This window comes from Carex rostrata, chromosome 14, assembly GCF_964058835.1.
Source record: "Carex rostrata chromosome 14, lpCarRost1.2, whole genome shotgun sequence".
Classification (NCBI taxonomy): domain Eukaryota; kingdom Viridiplantae; phylum Streptophyta; class Magnoliopsida; order Poales; family Cyperaceae; genus Carex; species Carex rostrata.
The window spans coordinates 6,817,444-6,836,938 of NC_135931.1; the positions used below are offsets into that span (position 1 = coordinate 6,817,444).

Sequence of the window (19,495 nt, forward strand, 5' to 3'; positions counted from 1 at the left end):
GTACCTTACAAGAGATGAATTCCTCATTTCCTTTTTTGAAAGAAAGTCGCATTGCCCAACGGCTTTTCATCAAAAACAAAAAAAAGGATCCCACTTCAGAGCTTTTCTTGGCCTTGCAATCATCGAGTTCAGATTCAAAGCTGACTTCATTCAGTGTGAACTTCTTCATATTTTCTTCATGTATTCAATTCAGTTCAGTTCGTTTAAGAAGATAAGGAATATGAAATCATGAAATTTTCATTTATTTGTTTTTAGCCAAAGCAACAGAATATTTTCACAGTCAATATTTGAAATAAAAGTGTATTTGGTTAAGTCCTTCTGTCGGTTGCACCGTTGCAGTGGTCAATTTTAACTATTGTTAGGTATTCAGAGCAGATGTGGCACATTACCTCATTAAAAAGTATAAACCATCATTATAAGAAAAGGGGATACATTTGTAAAGATATGAAACGGTGAAAATGAAAGCACACCCAATTAATGAAAGACAACTTAATTAGAACAGAATTTTTGGGGGTAGGTGGATGAATCTTGCTCTTTTATATCAACTTCTAATCCACAAGTTGCATGATCCCAAGTTACTTTGTAATTAGCGAGATTTTAGAGAGAGAAAAAACAATAAAGAGGATAAGTCATATGTCTCCATGTTGGTCCCCAATCTCTTTAAAAGAATAAAATTGCAATAGTGATAATAATAATAATAATAATAATAATAATAATAATAATAATAATAATAATAATAATAATAATAATAATAAGAGAAAAGGTAACGTCCCCCGAGTTACAGTCCCCCGAAAATCCCCATGTATAAAAGTCTTCCCTTTTTAGCTTAGTTCTGACGCGCTTTCAACTGCCATAATTTCAAGTACAATATGTATGTTTACAGGATAATATGTGTATGTTCACAGGATACTATGTGTATATTCACAGAAGGTGGTCCCCAACAGCTGTCATGCGTTTTCAACAGTTGCCGCGCGTTTTTAACAGTTGTCATGCGTTTTTAACAGCTTTCACGCGTTTTTATGTTGACAGGATTTGTTGAATTAGTTTACAAGATTTAGTATTGATGTTTACAAAATTAGTTGAAAATATCCGGAAATTTTTGGGGGACTGGAGTTGGGGGACTGTTAGCTGCTTCCTAATAATAATAATAATAATAATAATAATAATAATAATTAATGATGATGATGATGATGATTATGATTATGATAAAATTATTATTATTATTATTATTATTATTATTATTATTATTATTATTATTATTATTATTATTGTTATTATTATGTAAGAACCCCATTTGTGATATGTCAAATTATAAAACTTCTCTCAATTCTCGGAGTTATTTAATTTCCAAAGTAATTTAATGATTTTGATTTCAATTTACGTCATTTAATTAATGAATGAAATGCGTGTGATAGAACTGTCAGTGTTCTGTTGCTCTCCTCCTCTACTTTTTCTTTATATAATACTCATGTCAATTGAAAGGGTTGTTGGCTAACGCATATCGTAAATAATAATTATTTTGGTGAATAAAGATAATAAAATATTTTTATGTTATATTAACTTCGACTCCAAATGCTGCAAGTTGCCAAATTACTTGCAATCAGAGAGATATAAATGAAAAGAAAAGAGGATATAATTCATGTCTTTACTTTTTGTGTCTCATTATGTCTTAATTTTAGAATTAATAAAAAAACTTAAATGGTACAAAATAATTAGATATGATCTATTTCATTTTCTTATGCACAACTAAAATATCATAATATTTTAATTTTGTTTTAATTAGTATCAAGCACTTGAAAAATACATTGATGTGCATAAGACATTGATTTTCAACATATTAATCCTATAAAACTAAAATCAAAATCTGATATATTTTTTTGTATGTAGAAAAAATAATATAGAACATATTTAAGTGATTTTATTTTAACAAATAAATTATCAAAAAAAATTATTAAGAAATTTAAAAAAATGATGGTATTTGATTCCTCTTCAAGAGAAAAACTCGTATGTTGGATGCTAAACTCTTAATTAAAAAGAGTAAGTTATACATGTACAACAGATCATCATTTATGACATCTGTAAATTTGTAAATTTGAGGGTTTAAACTGAAAATTCTCATATCTAACTATTTTTTTTTTCAGTTTCTTTATGGTAATTTTCATCGATAAAGGAAAATTAATTGGGCTTTATGAGGTGTCCTCTCTCTTTTATATTCCGAGAAAGAATGAAATTAATAAAATAAAACCTGTTCTTAATTCACTGAGACAAGTGAATTAGTGATATCTCTTTTTCACTCTTTGTTTGTATCCGAGAAAAGAAAAAAAAAATGATTTAATTTTTCTTGATTCTCACGCACAATATATTCTATTTTGTTTTAATCTGATTAAATGAATGATTCAACTGTTGAATATTATAGAGTTATCATTAGGGGCGGACTCAAGTGAGTATGTGATCAAATGCCTTTCTGAATTTTGAAATTTTATACAAACTCACAAAATTTTGCCCCTTTCTCTTTTCTCCCCTGGATTTAGAGTATTGAAAATAAAAATCATTAGAACAATGAAAATTAGAAGTTAGAATATTATTTTTTATCTCATACTCAATTAGCTAATGAATTTGAATCCGATTAACTATTTTTTGCTTTCTTTGATAAAAATTCTGAATTTGTCTCTGGATATCGCCTGTCACTTCTATGTTGTAGCTAAAGAAGTGACAATTTCATATTATTTTGGGGGTGATTCCACAAGTCTCACCCGATAGAGGCAAAATATGCTTAAAAACAGTTGCATTAACGATCCGGGTAATTCAATTTAAATTTGATATTATTTTGATTAATTTTGTTGGATTAAAATTCCGAGTAATGGAGTGTATTTATTATCTTCTGCGTAGAGAATGGATCGAACAGCTCGAAAACAGATCAAATCGCACCCAAAACAGACAAGACATGACTAAACTAAGAATCGTGGAAGCATAACAGGGGAGAACCTGTCATCATGCTTCCATGTTGTACATGATCCCAGAACCTCCCGTGCTACTGGGATTGAGTGCGTATCCTCTGGAATTTTTTTCATAAACCATAATTAATAAATTGAAAATTAGGAAACCAATATGATTATTTTTTTTTTTTGAAAAACCATAAGGACCGTATGGTCCCTACGGTCTCCAAAATTGCATTTCTTCAGACCGTAGGGACCATACGGTATTACCGTTTTTTTTTTTATAAAACAAAAATTTTAAAAAAAAAATTTGTATTAAAATATTAGAAATATTGAATATATTTCTTTTAAAATAGATGAAATATAATATAATTTGATTTATTAGAAAGACTGCAACAAATAATCCGGATCAATATTTTTCAGGTCGGATTTTTCGCAGCTGTAAGAAAAATTAATATATTTCTTTATGTGTTATTGGAAAAAAATAAAAATGCTTAGATTCGGAGTTATTGATCCCGGTTCAAAAGTCACTTCTAGGTAATTCAGAAAATATTGTGATCCTTCTAGTACATTTAATTTATGAAAAGTTGTATCTATTTTTGAAAAAAAACAAAAACTTTAAGTTATTTAATGATTGTTATTCAAAAAAATTCTCAAAATAGATATAATTTTTTATAAATTAAATGTCCTAGAAGAATCACAATATTTTATGGATTACCTAGAAGTTACTTTTGAACTGGGATCAATAACTCAGAATCTAAGCATTTTTATTTTTTTTCAATAACACATAAAGAAATATATTAATTTTTCTTACAGTTGCGAAAAATCCGACCTGAAAAATATTGATCCGGGTTATTTGTTGCAGTCTTCTAATAAATAAAATTATATTATATTTCATCTATTTTCAAAGAAATATATTCAATATTTCTAATATTTTAATACAAAAAATTAAAAAATTTATGTTTTATAAAAAAAAAAAATGGTAAGACCGTATGGTCCCTACGGTCTGGAGAAATGCAATTTTGGAGACCGTAAAGACCATACGGTCCTTATGGTTTTAAAAAAAAAATCATATTGATTTTCTAATTTTCGATTTATTAATTATGATTTATGAAAAAAAATTCTATCCTATGAGATATCTCAACTTTTACATGACCGACGTGTCCGGTGCCTATTCGGGGTGATGTGAGATATCTCAACTTTTGAGTGACCGACGTGTCCGGTGCCTATTCGGGGTGATGTAGGGATTCAGTATTATGTGTGCTTTGAGATTCGTGCAGAACATATATAAATGGTTGATTTTTCATAAAGTCACGCAAAGTTTGAGATATCTCAGAGGATACGAATTATAGTGGGATTATGGTCTTAACTGCTACTTGTGCAATTTTATGTCAGTATGTATGTTTTACATATCAAATGGACCGTTGAAACTTGAAATTATGAAAAGATGTAGGTTTTATATTTTATGTTAATAAATATATTCTTGTATGTTATAAATTTAATATTGTAATTTTTACTTATTAAATCTTAATTTTTTCACTCTCGAAAATTAACTCCACAGTGAGAAACTCAGAAGCATTTGACATCTAGATTATGGAATAGAGAGATAGGTTCAACAAACCGTAATCTATCTCCAGACGATAATCTAAAAGAGATGTGTTTTGAGTTAATGGGCGTGTAGATTCAAAAATCGTTTTGATACAAGAAACTTTTGATATAAAATATATATATATATGCTATGGGTTGCATAGAGGCCTCCCATGCTACAGCTCAATATTTGAGTTTTCAAAATCCTAACGGTCGATCCGAACCGTTCATCTTGTTCTCCATATTAATATGTGCTTGGAGACCAAATTTTACATTTTTTGGAAAATTTTTACTATTTTTTTCGATTTATTGAATATCGCTGTTTTTTATGGTCCAGATTTGTCTGAAAAACAACGATTTTCAATAAATCTAAAAAAATAGTAAAAAATTTCCAAAAAATGTAAAATTTGATCTCCAAACACATATTAATACAAAGAACAAGATGAACAGTTCGGATCGACCGTTAGGATTTTGAAAACTCAAATATTGAGCCGTAGCACGGGAGGCATCTATGCAACCCATAGCACCGTAGCCAAGTCCTATATATATATATATATATATATAACGTTACTTTCTATTTATGATTCAAATCAACCAACAATTTTTTTTGCTATATATCCGATCTTTGTATATTTTTGCCAACATTTTCTTATTTTCTCTCTCTCACTATTATATTTATTTTTATTATGCAATTTTAGTATTGTTGTTTGAACCCGGTTGATGTTGAATTTTACAACGACTTGGTACTTTTGTTTTGTATTTTATCAAACAAAGACTAGTTTGGATTGAAGCATCTCTTCCCTTTTCTATAAGGCGCCAATTAGAACCATAAGCGTAAGGTACAAGGGACAAATGACCAAGTTTGTCTTTGACCGATCTAAACTCTCACGCGGAACTTAAGAGCATCTCCAACAGTGATTGCTTGTGGATTGCTTATGCTGATGTGTCAATTGTTTTTGTAATTGCTGGGTTGTATGGCTATTGCTTATTTAGCAATTGTTGAAAATAATTGCTAAATAAGAAATCTTTTTTTAAAGATGAGTTGGCCAAATGTTTAATTCTTATTGGTCAAAAGTTTAATTCTCAATTCTTTGGTTGATTGCACCAAAGAGTGGATTGCTTAATTTTTAAAACTTTCATAATTGCTAATTTAGCAATTAATTTCAATTGCTGAATTGGAGATGCTCTAATAAATTAACGTAATGGAAAGGTTAATTCATAAAGGGGCTGAAATGTATAGTATAAATTATGATTAGGCTTTAGATCCGTACGTCTTGTCTAAATCAGTGTTGTAAATAATAATATGATGTCGTCAGACGGACGGAGACCGCTAAGCGATTAATCGAAATTATACCGACAATTTAACGTTTTTATTAAATTTATGTATATATATATTATAATTTATTTAACTCATTAAACTTATCAAATAAACTTAATTTAATTTAGTTTTATTATTATAACATGATACTACACTTATTTCTTCTTAACATGATACTTAGTTTTAATGAAAAAATAAATCTAAGAATTAAGTTTTTTCAAATGTAACATATTATTTGAAAGAAATGAAATATTCCAACATAAAATCACTAAATTTAATTAATGATAACAATTTAATTTCATAAATTAACACGTCTTACTAATTGAAAAAATTACATCACTAAGTAAGAAAAATATATGGTATATAAATAATAAAATAATTTCTCAATTTCATAGTAAGAAAGAAGAAAAACATATATACAAAATATTGGATGTATCTTCAAGCACAAATAAAACTACAATATAATATTTATAAATCTTATTATCATACACTATCACACACAAAAAAAACAATGTGAAAATAAATATTCATTGGAATAAACGGGAATAAACGGACGATTAAATGGTAAAACAGCCGATTAATTGTTTTCATCTACAAACAGACATTCGTTAAGTGTATTTGTAACAGTTTGATCAATATTAATAATTAAACAGCCGTTTAATCAGCCGTTAAGGACCGTTTTTTTACAAAATTGATCTAAACTAGCCGAGTCACTACATAGTGATGATCGGTTATTGAAATTTATATATATACCTACTGCTATGAAATTAGTCTTATATATAATAGTATCATTTTGGGTAAAGATTGAGGTTTTTATGGTATTGAGGATATATGGTTAAAATAATATATTGGTCAGAAAGTAGAAATGAGAGCATGATTAGAGATTAGAGTAGAACTAGGGTGTTCTTAAGTTTATTAAGTTTCTTGGTGAACTCAAGTTTAAATCTCGTCAAATTGGTTTCAAATGATGAATCTGAACTGTTGAAATCCATTTAACTTACGAGTGATGTGTCTACATGTGAAAATTTTAAACATTCGAATTAATTTAGTTTAAAGTCAAGCAGTCAAAATTAAAAAGTTAATAAATTAATTTTAACCACTTGATTCTATGCAAAATAAATTTTAAAATTAAATATTTTTATATATAGACACATCACTCGTAAAATATGTGGGTTTCAACAATTTAGATTTATCGTTTAAAGCCGATTCGATGAGTTTTAAACTTGAATTTATCAAGAGACTTGATAAACTTAAGAACACTCATAGTTCTAAATTATTGGGTAAATTTCACTGTAGGTCACTAAACTTTGTTATTTGTCACAAATTGGTCACTCAAGTTTGATTTGTCCCTTTTGAATCACTCAACTTTGTTATTTGTCCCAATCAAGTCCCTCTATACTTTTCCATCCAAAATTTTAACGGAATATACTCATTCCATCCAAAATATTAATGGAATGAACATATTTCATCCAAAATACTAACGGAATTAGTATATTCCGTTAAAATTTTGGATGGAAAAAATAGAGGGATTTAATTGGAACAAATAACAAAGTTGAGTGACTCAAAAGAGACAAATCAAATTTGAGTGATCAATTCGTGACAAATAATAAAATTTAGTGACCTAGAGCGAAATTTACCCTAGATTATTCAAATGTAGTAAGAAATATTATTTTCAGCATTCTTGACTTTTTGTCCGATAATTGTCTTTGATTCAGGCTAGCTGACACGTTGCACGGGTGAAGGGGTCCACAGATGTCCCAAGACCCAAGGCGAGTTTTGTGGGCCCGCTCGAGGTTGTAAGGACCGTAGTAACGCAACTTTAACTGAAAAGTTAGATATCTATGTAATGCAATTTTTTTATTTTTAGAAATTAACAAATCAAATTATCAAAAACAAGACGAGGTGAAGAAGGGTGAAATATATTTCTGTTTTAGAAGAAGGATAAAGTGGTCATTTAAATTTCAAAATAAAAGTTTAATCAATACATAGAGAAATGAGAAAGAATTTCAACTTAGAATAAAGAAATAAAATATTTTAATATTTTAATGGGAAAATTGACTATTCTGAAAGTTTGGCACACCAGAAATTTTCTCCTAAATAAAATCTATCTTATTTTCAGCTAGTGGCAGAACTAAGACTAAACCAAATAGGACTAAGCCATCTCTATGAATTAATTTCTTTTTTTTCTTTCAATTAAAAAATAATTACTATTAACCTTTCTCATAAAAAAAAATTACATGACATCTATTTATTTAACCTCTTTATCTCAATTTTCTAGTTCGACTCATTTTTTCTATATTATTTAAATTTCTAAAAAAAATGTCTATAATGTAATAAAAATTTACATAGCACCCGCATCATATATCAAGAAAACCAGGTTTGTCAAGCTCTGTTGCAATGTGCCGGTATGCCCATGCTGCTTTGGCAAAAATCAAAATATAATATTGAAAAAGCTACATCATGAATAAAAATTTTGGATGCAATACATCATCAACCTTCTTATTTAATAATATTTCTAGAACGATGGCATTTATAATTTCAGTTAAATGGATATTATATGGATAAGAGTTCAAATGGACTGGATTGGTTAGATTTTATTGAGGTGGTCAATCTAGTTTACTATACTCCGATTACAAAATTTTCAACAAGTGACTAATCAATTAATATATATAAAATTATTCAATCCAAGCTTTATGTTAGGCAGTCAAGTTTTACGATTCAACAAATTTCATCTAAAAAAATCCAAAAAACTTAAGAAATGATAAGTTATAATTAAAATAAATACAAATGAAAAATAACATACTCTAACGAACTAACTTTCAGAAAGTTTTAATTAAAAATGAAAATTTATAGTATCCGCATTTCTATAATAATATTTGAGTGAGGCTATGGTACTATGCATATTATATATTGGTCCGTACTACGGACAAGCCTGGCCCTGATCCACAATAGTCAGGGCGACGGCTCCGGACTCCAAAATCCAACGGGGCATAAAAAAAAATTGTATATGTTAAAAATCATAGAAGGAAAAATCGGTTCAAACTGGCTTAATCAAGTGATTATTCACCGATTCTTGACATTTGGAGCCAGTTTGGAGATGATTCTCACGATTTGAAGCAATTCTTGAGGAGAAGCGAAGTGTTACGACTTACCACCCACGTCCGATTTGGGGGAAAAATTTGCAATTTTGACTGGGTTAAAATGCTGATTGGAGAAGAAGGGTTCTCGGGCTGTTCGGTCAAGTGCGGGGCAGAAAAACATTAAAAGAATGACGCTGTAGGTGGGCCCAAATTATATGCGATCTACATCGCAGTATTAGAGAAATTATCAATACATAAGAAATGGAGACAATCCACGTTATATTTGAAGAGGTCGCTAGCCAACTTAGACGAAATGGAGACAAGCTTACTGTCTCGTTAATTTTTATTAAAAAAAAAGGAGACAATCCATGATGTGAAGTTTGTCATTTTTATTAAAATTGGTTTGAAATTAATTTTAACTTATTGAACACTAAGAGAAAAAAAATAATTTCAGCAATAATGTCTCATGTTAATTATCTATTTGGCTTAACATAATTTTAAAAAAAATAATTTTTATATTATTTTACTGAAAAACAAGTTTCTACCAATAAAATCTGAGTTTTCGATCTGATTCGGCCGATTAGAGATTTGCTTGTTGATAATGGTCCTACCTATTAGAGATTCTAATATTATTTTTTTTCTAAAGATAAATACAATAGGGGTTCTCCATATATTATTTTGATAAAAAAATGTACATATAAGATCCAAAATTTTGTCCCGCCCCAGGCCTCAAAATCTTCAGGACCGGCTCTAACTACAGATAAATCTTTTTGTTTTTAAAATTTAATTAATTGATATGAACCGTTAAACATGATTTTCATATGAAAATGTACATGTAAACTAAACTTTATAGTTTTTTATATATTTTTTTTACTTTTTTTAGATAGGTTGAAAATCACTATTTTTGAATGTTGTAGAATTTTTATATCAAGTGATTTTCTGCATATTATTTTAAGCAATCTGCTGTTTTATTTGATTAATTTGCAAAACATATAAACATTGAATTTTACTGTTTCTTTATTTGAGGTGTGTACATATTAAATTGCTATATCAATCTGATTGTCAAAGAAAAATTAACAAAAAACATCACAACATGATACATGATGATAATTATATGAAATAATTGGATACGTGATGGAATGATCGGGTATATGATTCACATGAGCTAAATAGAATAGTCTGATACTAATTGAATGTTGAATCATGAAGATCATGAAGATAATAAAGATTATGATGATCACGAAGATCATATACTATTTTAATTTTATCAATTTTAATTTATCTTCAAAAGTATGGTAAAGTAGGCCTGAGGTTGCAACTACTTGAATCAAGTCGTTAATCTTCAAAATTAAAATTATTCAGGCAAGTCAATAATGTAAACAAAGCACAAGCAAAACTGACAAACCCTAATTCTTCGGATTTTGAGATCTGCCCCAGCCGTTGTGACGGTTATTTGACTATCACAACGGGTGTTGATAAAACCCTATATTTGTTTCCATTTTATGAGATTCTCTGAAATCTCATTATAAATAGAGGGTTCGGTTGTTTCACTCTAAGCACATAATTGCACAACCCTGTTACTGCCTTTGAGCCGCCACTTTAGAATCGTTTGAGATGTTCGCCAATCCATTATTGCTTGTACTTAAACTTCAATATCCTTACAACATTAAATTCTAAATTCATAATTTCTTGAGTTGAATTGGATGGATTAATTGAATTAGACTTACACCTCTAATATCGCGTTTGTAATTTGTAATTTGTGTTATAAGTTCGTGTCTTATTTTTTTGTAATTTTTATTTAGTGTTAATGATAATGTTACCAGGGTAGCAAGAAATGATAATGCTAAACTAATAAACGATATAAATTAAAATCATTTCTTACGAGGAAATAATAAAATTAGAAAAAAAAAATCATCAACGCAACAAGTTCTACATATATGACATACAGGTTCTGCATTGCCGGATCGGCTGGTTAGAGATCCATCAACGGCTCAGATCTCCTATTCATCAACAAGGACTTCTGGCTCAAATAAGATGGTCAACAGAGGGATCTCCCTGTACCCGTACCTTCATATTTTCTTGGGTAGGCCCGGTGCACAATATACTATCAACTATCAAGCACGAAATTATTGTGAGATTTCTATTAAATAATGGAAGTTGATTTCTTTTATCTTTTTCCTTCTTTATGTACAATCAATCACATTTAATCATAAGGTTCTCGAAATTCACTATTTTTAGTAGAATTATTGTGCATATTTTTACTTTATTTCTTTTTTAAGTACTGCAATAATTTTAGTAATTTATTATATGTGAAAGTTCATTCAAAAAATTGCTGAATTGAATTTCAGCAAACTCACTATTTTTAGTAGGTTATTCACATATTTATTATTTGTAAGTACTACAATAATTATATTCATTTATTATATGTGAAATCTTATTCAAAAGATTATCAGTAACATTAAAACAATTATAGTCATTTATTAGTGATATTATGATTGACTCAAATTACTTTGAATCTATTTTGACAAAAAGAATTAAGAGTGACGAAAGAAATAATATTTTATTATCGTCGAACATATAAATATTTTATGGCCAATAAAGCAATAGGTTATTTTTCTCACCTTGCTTTGAAAATTCATATCTTTATATCTTTTAAAGTAGCTAATTTTTTTAAGTTTAGATCTGGACCGTCAGATATGTAAAGTATGTAAGGTTTTTGTTTTGTCAACATTAATATTTTATATCACAAATTCATGTAAAAGATAGCGTGAGAATAGTCCACTTTTTATAAATAAAGATGTCATTGATTTACAAACTTAAATATACAACATATTATTTTCCACAAAATATATGTTTCCCGCTGGATTAAAAGGCAATGGCATCTTTTATATAATTTACCAAGGTTCTGTGGGTATTCGTCTAATTTTATTCTTTTCATTATTTTATACTATTAACTATTTTGTTCTTCTTTTTCCGCATTGAAATACAAAATGTTTGACACGTTGTTTTAAAAATATTGAAGTACAATTTTAACAACTACTCATATAATATATTTTGCGTTTTAAAAAATATAGCAAACTTAAAAGTTAAAATAACATGTTCTCACTTAATATGCTAGATCACAAACAAAAAAATAATAACAAAAATCCAACAACCATATATCATATTCACCAATGAAAGCACAAATTATATCAACAAAAAAAAAGGTTGCACCGTGTGCAGCCAAAACTTCTCCCCACCAAAACCTGAAAAGAGAGAGAGAGACAGACAGAGATGAAAAAAGAAAAATAAGAAAAAGAAAGATTAAAACATTTCCTTCCCGTAGTGTTCAAGTTGGAACCATCCGGACTAGGTGAAGAATGGCCACATTTTACCAAACAAAGGAACTGGAGAGAAGCAGACAGTGGTTGAATAGTTCCTATTACCCCCTTCAAATTTCCAATAATATAATGAATGGTGCATGGAACTAAATATAAAATAGTACATTCACTTGATTATCTTTTGAATTAGTCATTAACTTTATTAGTTTATAATTATAATAGAAGCTAGCTACGTAACCAAATAACCAATTCTTATTATTATTATTATTTCCTAGTTCCAACTCTTCCCCCTGACCAAACAACAAATACATATTTAAAGTGCCACCCAGGCAACATAACCTTGTCTCTCTCTCTCTCTTCTCACTTATTCCATTCGAAGTCTCTGTTTTAAGTAGGACCAACAAAACAAATCTTTCAATCTTTCTCCCTTAGTACCTTCTCCTTACACACCGCTTTGCCCTCATTCGACCTATTTAATGCACTACCATTGAGAAAACAAATTTAAGGAAAGAATAAATTGGTTAGTGCTTCAGTGCATCCATTCCAGCCCATGATTGGCTCATGCTTCCCACATTGAAAGGCGTCGATCCGCCGTTTTGTATACCATTTCAAACCCAAAAAGGGAAATAATATTCAAAATCTCATCATCATCTTCTCCTCAATCTCTCCAAGCATCTCTAGCTCTCTTTTATTTGTATTTGTGCGATGATGGAAATTACAAACGGAGAGAAGATCATATCAAGATCAGCACTATTCTTCTTCCTCTATTTCTTATCTATTCAACCTATGATGGCAAGAGGTGGATTGGATTATAGAGACGCGCTGACAAAGAGTTTTCTATACTTTGAAGCGCAACGATCAGGTCACTTGCCATACAATCAAAGGGTGACATGGCGAGGACACTCCGGCCTCACCGACGGTCTCGAACAAGGGGTGAGTTTGCAAATTGTATATTTTCCTTGCATTTCTCTAGTTCATGTATCATCTTTTTCTCCATCGACATTTTCTAAATCATCTGATATATATGATAGCTAAATTTAGTGATATTATATATGATACTTTTGGTATCGGATAATTAATTACTGATCCATGATAGCATCTTTTTCACAAATTCCTTGTTAGCGTGTGTTTTCTACAGTTATTTATATTTTGGTGTGTTCATAGTTTTCTTCCAATAAAAGCATCGAGTAACTATCGAATTTGTTCATTGATTCAGTAGGAACGTCTTAATCAACATCTTTTTATTTCCTATAGCAGCAATATTGTCAGACTCAACAAATATATATCTTATACCAAAAAGGTAGTTGGATTGGGGAGGAAAGAAGACATGGAAATACATGAAAAATTATAATAAAAAAGAGATACAAATCATCGGCAATTATTAATCTGCATATATATATATAACTCATAGAATTTATGCAAACCCGAGCTACATATGTTTATCTTATATTTTTTTAGAGTGAAGTACATTTTTTTTTTTTTTTGGGAAGAATGTCATAGTCAAATGCACATGTCGTTTGTAATGGTAGGTAGATTTGGTAGGAGGCTACTACGACGCAGGAGACCATGTCAAATTTGGGCTTCCAATGGCCTTCACTATTACCATGCTATCATGGAGCATATTGGAGTATGGAACAGAGGTTAAAAATATGGAGGAATATGGCCATGCTTTAGAGGCCATCAAATGGGGTACAGACTATTTCATCAAGGCGCACACTCAGCCCAATGTTTTGTGGGTACAGGTACAATTTTTTTTTTTTTTTTTAAGATTTTACATATTTTAGTTGCTTTTTTGTTATCTGACTGTGGTAATAAAATAATGTCTAATTTATATTTATTTTAGTTATAACATGAAAATTGGAAATTTTATTATTATAATTGAGACTCTGTATATTAACAACTACGGGTAAATATTTTAACATAACAGTTCAGCGCTGTTTTAATTTTATAGCCAGTGCGTTGCATGAAGCCATAACTGCTCTGTTAAAATCTTTATCCATAACTAATGTATAATGGAAAATGGTTTTATGTTTATTGTTTAATGAAATAGAATCAGTAGCACTTGGCTATTTTTTTTTTTTTTTTTGGGTGCGGGTTTTGGTAGGGTTATCAACAACTTTTCTCATTGCAAGTATATCCTTTTTTGCAATTAATTTGAACTTTAATTGAATGTTTTATGAGAACTTTAATAATGCAACAACTTGAAGTAGGTCGGAGATGGGGACGCAGACCACTATTGCTGGCAAAGGCCAGAGGACATGACAACATCAAGGCACGCATACAGGATCGACACAGACAATCCTGGGTCTGAGGTGGCAGCTGAGACTGCCGCAGCAATGGCTGCAGCATCCATTGTTTTCAAACAATCCGACCCACACTACTCTCAGCTGCTCTTACGTCATGCTCAGCAGGTACACATATTTCTTATTTTTTTCTTTATTGTTGGGGTTAAAAATATAGAAATTCAGATAGCTAAAGAAGTTAATTATAATAAATTCAAGTTGAAACAGTATTATTTGGATCGTGTGAAACATTATTCTTAAACGTATTTGCTTATATTGTAGATAGAATATTATAATTTTCTAAATTTTTATCACAACATTTATGTCATATTTTTTTACTTTTTTTCTGTGAAAATGCAGTCTTATGCTTTTACATATAAGTTACAGCAAATTGTAATTGGAATTAACTATTAAGGAAATCTCAAGGACAAAATATAAATGTTTGAGTGCTATTTATATATCACTTAAAAACTAAAAGCAAAAATAAAATTCTTATTTTGTATGATTAGCTTTACCTGAAAGTAGCCTTTTATAAATGTTCCTTCAAGTTTCAATCTTTCACCTTTTTTGTTTCCTTTTTTTTTGTTTAAATCAGTAGGCGAAATGTCTCCCATCAATTAAAGTGTTTTAATAAAATAGGAATTAATTATTTTTGCAGTGATTATTTTTTACCAGGAAATTATATTATTCATATTTGTTTTATCACTTGCATGTTACTGGTAACCTTATGCATCAAATATACATAGAAAGTATTATTTTATTTTTTTTATCTTACCATGCTGTTGCAAAGAAGCAATTAAATTTTCATGTTCTAAATTCTAAATATATTGGGCAGCTGTTCAAGTTCGGAGACAAGTACCGAAGGAAGTACGACAAGAGCGTGAGAGCGGTGAAGAGCTACTACCCCTCGGTGAGCGGGTACGGAGACGAGCTGCTCTGGGCAGCGCTCTGGCTACATCGGGCCACCGACAGCGACCGGTATATGAAGTACCTGCTCGAAAATGCCAAAGCGTTCGGTGGGACCGAGTGGGCAATAACAGAATTCAGCTGGGACATCAAATATGCTGGTGTACAAGTCTTGGCTTCTAAGGTATTCCCCTAACCTTACCAGTATATACTCTTTGCTGTTTACTTCTATGAATTAATAAATTTTTAGTCTCTTTCAAGTATATACATTTTATTGCTTTAATTATATTATCAACGCGAATTCAGTGCATATGTATATATTAATATATTATATTCCCCTTGTTGCGCGTTAGCATTAATTATTAGAGAGATATTCTAGAGTTCAAACCTCAATTGTCAAGCATGCACACCTGCTGGTGCTGTATTTGAGTATTGACTAACCTAACAAGTTCGCTCATCACGCGCATAACATTTTCTATTTCTTTTGAATTAACACACAAGATATATATCTTAATTTGTAGAGGTGAGTTTGTTTCGACTTTTACTTCCGTATTTTGCATAGCACTTGTTTGTTACGTTACGTGTCTGAGAGCACTAGAGCATGATAAGAATCTGTTTTATTGGTTTACGTATACACCTGATGTGATCCAATATTAATTAATAAAACGAAAGATATTTGTCTGAATTAGTAATTCACGAAAGAATTTGAATATCAAACAGACCTGAGGAACACTTGTACTTGCGAAAAATACCAATTGTAATTTGTATTACCGGAAACAGTTTCTGATTACAGGATTTAGAGTTTGTTTTCATGATATTCAGTGAAAAAAGTTGAGTGCACCCATCACAGTAAATTCCCGCCACTCAAATTATAAGATTTTTTTTTAATATTTGATTTAAATTTACACATATGTGCACATTAATTAATTTTAATGAATCTCATTGAATTATTCTCTTATATATATCGTCACTAATGATGCAATGTTGGACACATATTATAGGATCCGCATTGATTCATTTTGTTTGGATAATGGATTTGATCAATGCGAATAAGTACTATATATATATATATATATAAAACAAAGGGTTAGGTGCAAACAAGTCAAACCAGAATTAATATTAATTAAGTACATAACACTGTATCTACCGGTGTGCAGTCAGAGTCTATGACATAAGAAAACTCATGCAAATCATAATAGAATCATCCCCATTTAAACATATAATTTTAACTGTAGTTAAATATGATATGTAATTGACACAAATATTCTCATATGACAGATTGGTTTCCTAACTATTCTCAATTTAATTAATTTTCTGATCTCGCTGGCCGGGGTTTTAATTATGGTTAATGTGAAAGAAACAGACTGCTTTCCTACCCCTTTTGACTTCAACAACAATTAATGCTAGCAATTATTCAAATATGCCACGAGGCCCACGACGGTGCACTTTAATATATCCTTTTATTTAATTCAAACACATGAAGATCCGTTTTTATTCTTCACCAAAAGATTTTTGCTTGCTGGCAATAACTCTGGATAATTGATTTTTCATTAAAAATGGTTTGTGTTGGTCTGATGAATTAGGGTGTTCTTAAGCTAATCATCAAGATGTTTGGTGAGCTTAACTTCAAGATTCAAATAATGAACCTAAATTAATAAAACTGATTTACTTCACCGGTACACGTTTACATTCATAATTTATAATTTTTTGAATTAATTTAGTATAGAGTCAAATGATAAAAAAAATTATGATTTATAAGTTAATTTAATAAATTTATTTTTTATTAATTTTTAACCATTTAATTTTATAATAATTTAATTCAAACTTCTAATAATGTTGCATGTAATGATGCAAACACATTCCTCATCAAGTAGATCAATTTTAACTATATATTGATTCTTTATTTAAAATCAATATGATAGATTTAAAAGTTAAGTTCACCAAATCATTAGTGAGCTTTATAGAAACACCTTGATTCTATTCATATAAATATATAGCAGTTATTAGTTGAACTATTCCTCCATCCATATCTTTACTTTTAAAAGAAACTATATTATTGTAAACAGTTAAAAAAAGATGTAAAATTTAAATCAACTAATTAAACATGCAGGAATTTGGGACAGTCCCCATATATGAGTTGGTTCAACTATCGCTCTATAACCAATATCTAATTTTTTTGGAATATTTTGAAGTTTATCTAACTTGATAGATTTCGAATTAGATTCAAACCACCAATAAATTCTTGGGTTTCGAATTAGATTCAAACCCCATATAAATCACAATCTTGGTTGTTAATCCATCTAATCACTTTCAATTTTAAGAATATATGAATCTCATAAATTTACTTTTTTTTTGGAAAGAATCTTATGACATAAATCTCTCTTCTTTCCATTTCGTCCATATTCTTTAGGCTTGAATTTTTTAAAAGCTATTGCAAATTGTTTTTTTTTTTTTCTTCTCCATTTTAGAGAGGAACTTTAAAAAACATGGCATACTAACGACACCTTTCCCTTGCAAAATTAAAGTAAAATAAAAAAAAAATGGCAGGTTTCTGTCGACCATTTAATTTTTTTTTTTTTCCCTGTCTTGAGTCACGACAAATTTGTCTAAATATCAATTGCTATCAGTTTTAATTAATACTTTCTTAGATAACACACATTAATAATTAACACCAACAACCTTTTGCATCATCAATTCATTTGTGCCTTTGGCAGAATATGTACCTACAGAGCATATTTTCATTTTGGAATACGACATCTTGTACTTAATTTTTGATTTAGGTAGATATTTCTTCATTGGAACTCTGAAACACCTAATGAGCTTCGACAACAATAATTGCATATATCAAGACATATTCAGCAATCACATCAAAAAAAGAAAAATGATAATAATACAAATGTACTGATATGTAAAGAAAGATATACCCAAAAAAAATGTGTCTGGTACTCTGTGGTCCTACTGGATAAAAATAGATTTAATACATATATAAGACATGCTATGTCATATCATAAAGAAAGAAATGTATACTATATATTAAGTTGAAAGAGATAATGGGTCCTAGAAGAACATAGACATCTCCTATTGTAATCATTATGTTTCTTTTCTTCTTCTTTTTTTCTTCTTCTTTCTCTTTTGTGTTTGTAATTTATCTAAAAATAGGAAAAAGAAAAAAAGAAAAGTGATAACACTAAATGATTGCTGACTTGCAGCTGCTCATGGAAGGAAGAAATCTTACAAAGAACCAAACAAGCAAGCTTGAGGAATTCAGATCAAAGGCAGAGCACTACCTTTGCTCATGTCTCGGAAAGAACAAGGACGAAAGCAACGTTCGCCGCACCCCCGGCGGTTTATTGTTTGTTCGTCAGTGGAACAACCTACAATATGTTGTTGGTGCAACTTTCCTTCTAACGGCTTTCTCGGACTACCTCTCCGGATCAAACCAACAGCTCAGATGCCCGGCTGGCCCTGTACCGGCCAAGGAACTCCTCTCCTTTGCGAAATCGCAAGCCGATTACATATTGGGCTCAAACCCAGAAGGCTTAAGCTATCTAGTAGGCTTTGGGCCAAAATACCCAACACAAGTGCACCACAGAGCAGCATCAACTGTGGCCTTCAAGGAGGACAAGGGGTTTATTGGGTGCATTCAGGGATTTGATGTGTGGTACACTAGGAGAATAGAAAACCCGAATGTGCTTACCGGTGCGATTGTTGGGGGGCCGAACGCACTCGATGCGTTTGACGATCGAAGAGGGAATTACATGCAAACAGAAGCATGTACGTACAATACGGCTCCGATGGTGGGGGTGTTTGCCAAGTTATACCATTTGGAACAACAGAAAGAAAAACAACAGAAAGAAGAACAACAGGGGCAGCTTTTTGTAGGATTGATGCAAGGTCAACGATCCTGGATTTAATTATAGAAAAATTAGAATAGATAAAATTAGGAGTGAATATTTTTCCTAAGATTTTAGTTGGGAGTATAGAAATTTTCTTCATGTCTTGAACATGTATACATATATAGGAGACTGAAAAGAAAAAAAAAAATAAAACGAGTTGGAATGAAAAT

General features: G+C 30.1%; 1 protein-coding gene across 2 annotated transcripts; it reads left to right on the forward strand.

The window, feature by feature from the left end:
* The first annotated feature begins 12,590 nt into the window (after positions 1 to 12,590).
* Positions 12,591 to 19,495, forward strand: LOC144565418 (endoglucanase 11-like). 2 transcript variants are annotated; one of them, XM_078315167.1, is made up of 5 exons: positions 12,591 to 13,174; positions 13,771 to 13,983; positions 14,452 to 14,652; positions 15,359 to 15,613; positions 18,639 to 19,495. In XM_078315167.1, exons 1-5 carry the CDS (start codon positions 12,947 to 12,949, stop codon positions 19,341 to 19,343), a joined length of 1,602 nt encoding a protein of 533 aa, XP_078171293.1. In that variant the 5' UTR covers positions 12,591 to 12,946; the 3' UTR covers positions 19,344 to 19,495. The 2 variants fall into 2 exon arrangements, with proteins under 2 accessions (XP_078171293.1, XP_078171294.1); XM_078315168.1 differs by having other exon boundaries at positions 12,991 to 13,174; positions 13,775 to 13,983.

Bases quoted from the DNA above. Each gene is read 5' to 3' on its own strand.
- LOC144565418 (XM_078315167.1), top strand. From the start codon at position 12,947: ATGATGGAAATTACAAACGGAGAGAAGATCATATCAAGATCAGCACTA. The intron at 13,175-13,770 runs GTGAGTTTGCAA...TTGTAATGGTAG, and splicing joins CCGACGGTCTCGAACAAGGG to GTAGATTTGGTAGGAGGCTA. The intron at 14,653-15,358 runs GTACACATATTT...TATATTGGGCAG, and splicing joins TCTTACGTCATGCTCAGCAG to CTGTTCAAGTTCGGAGACAA.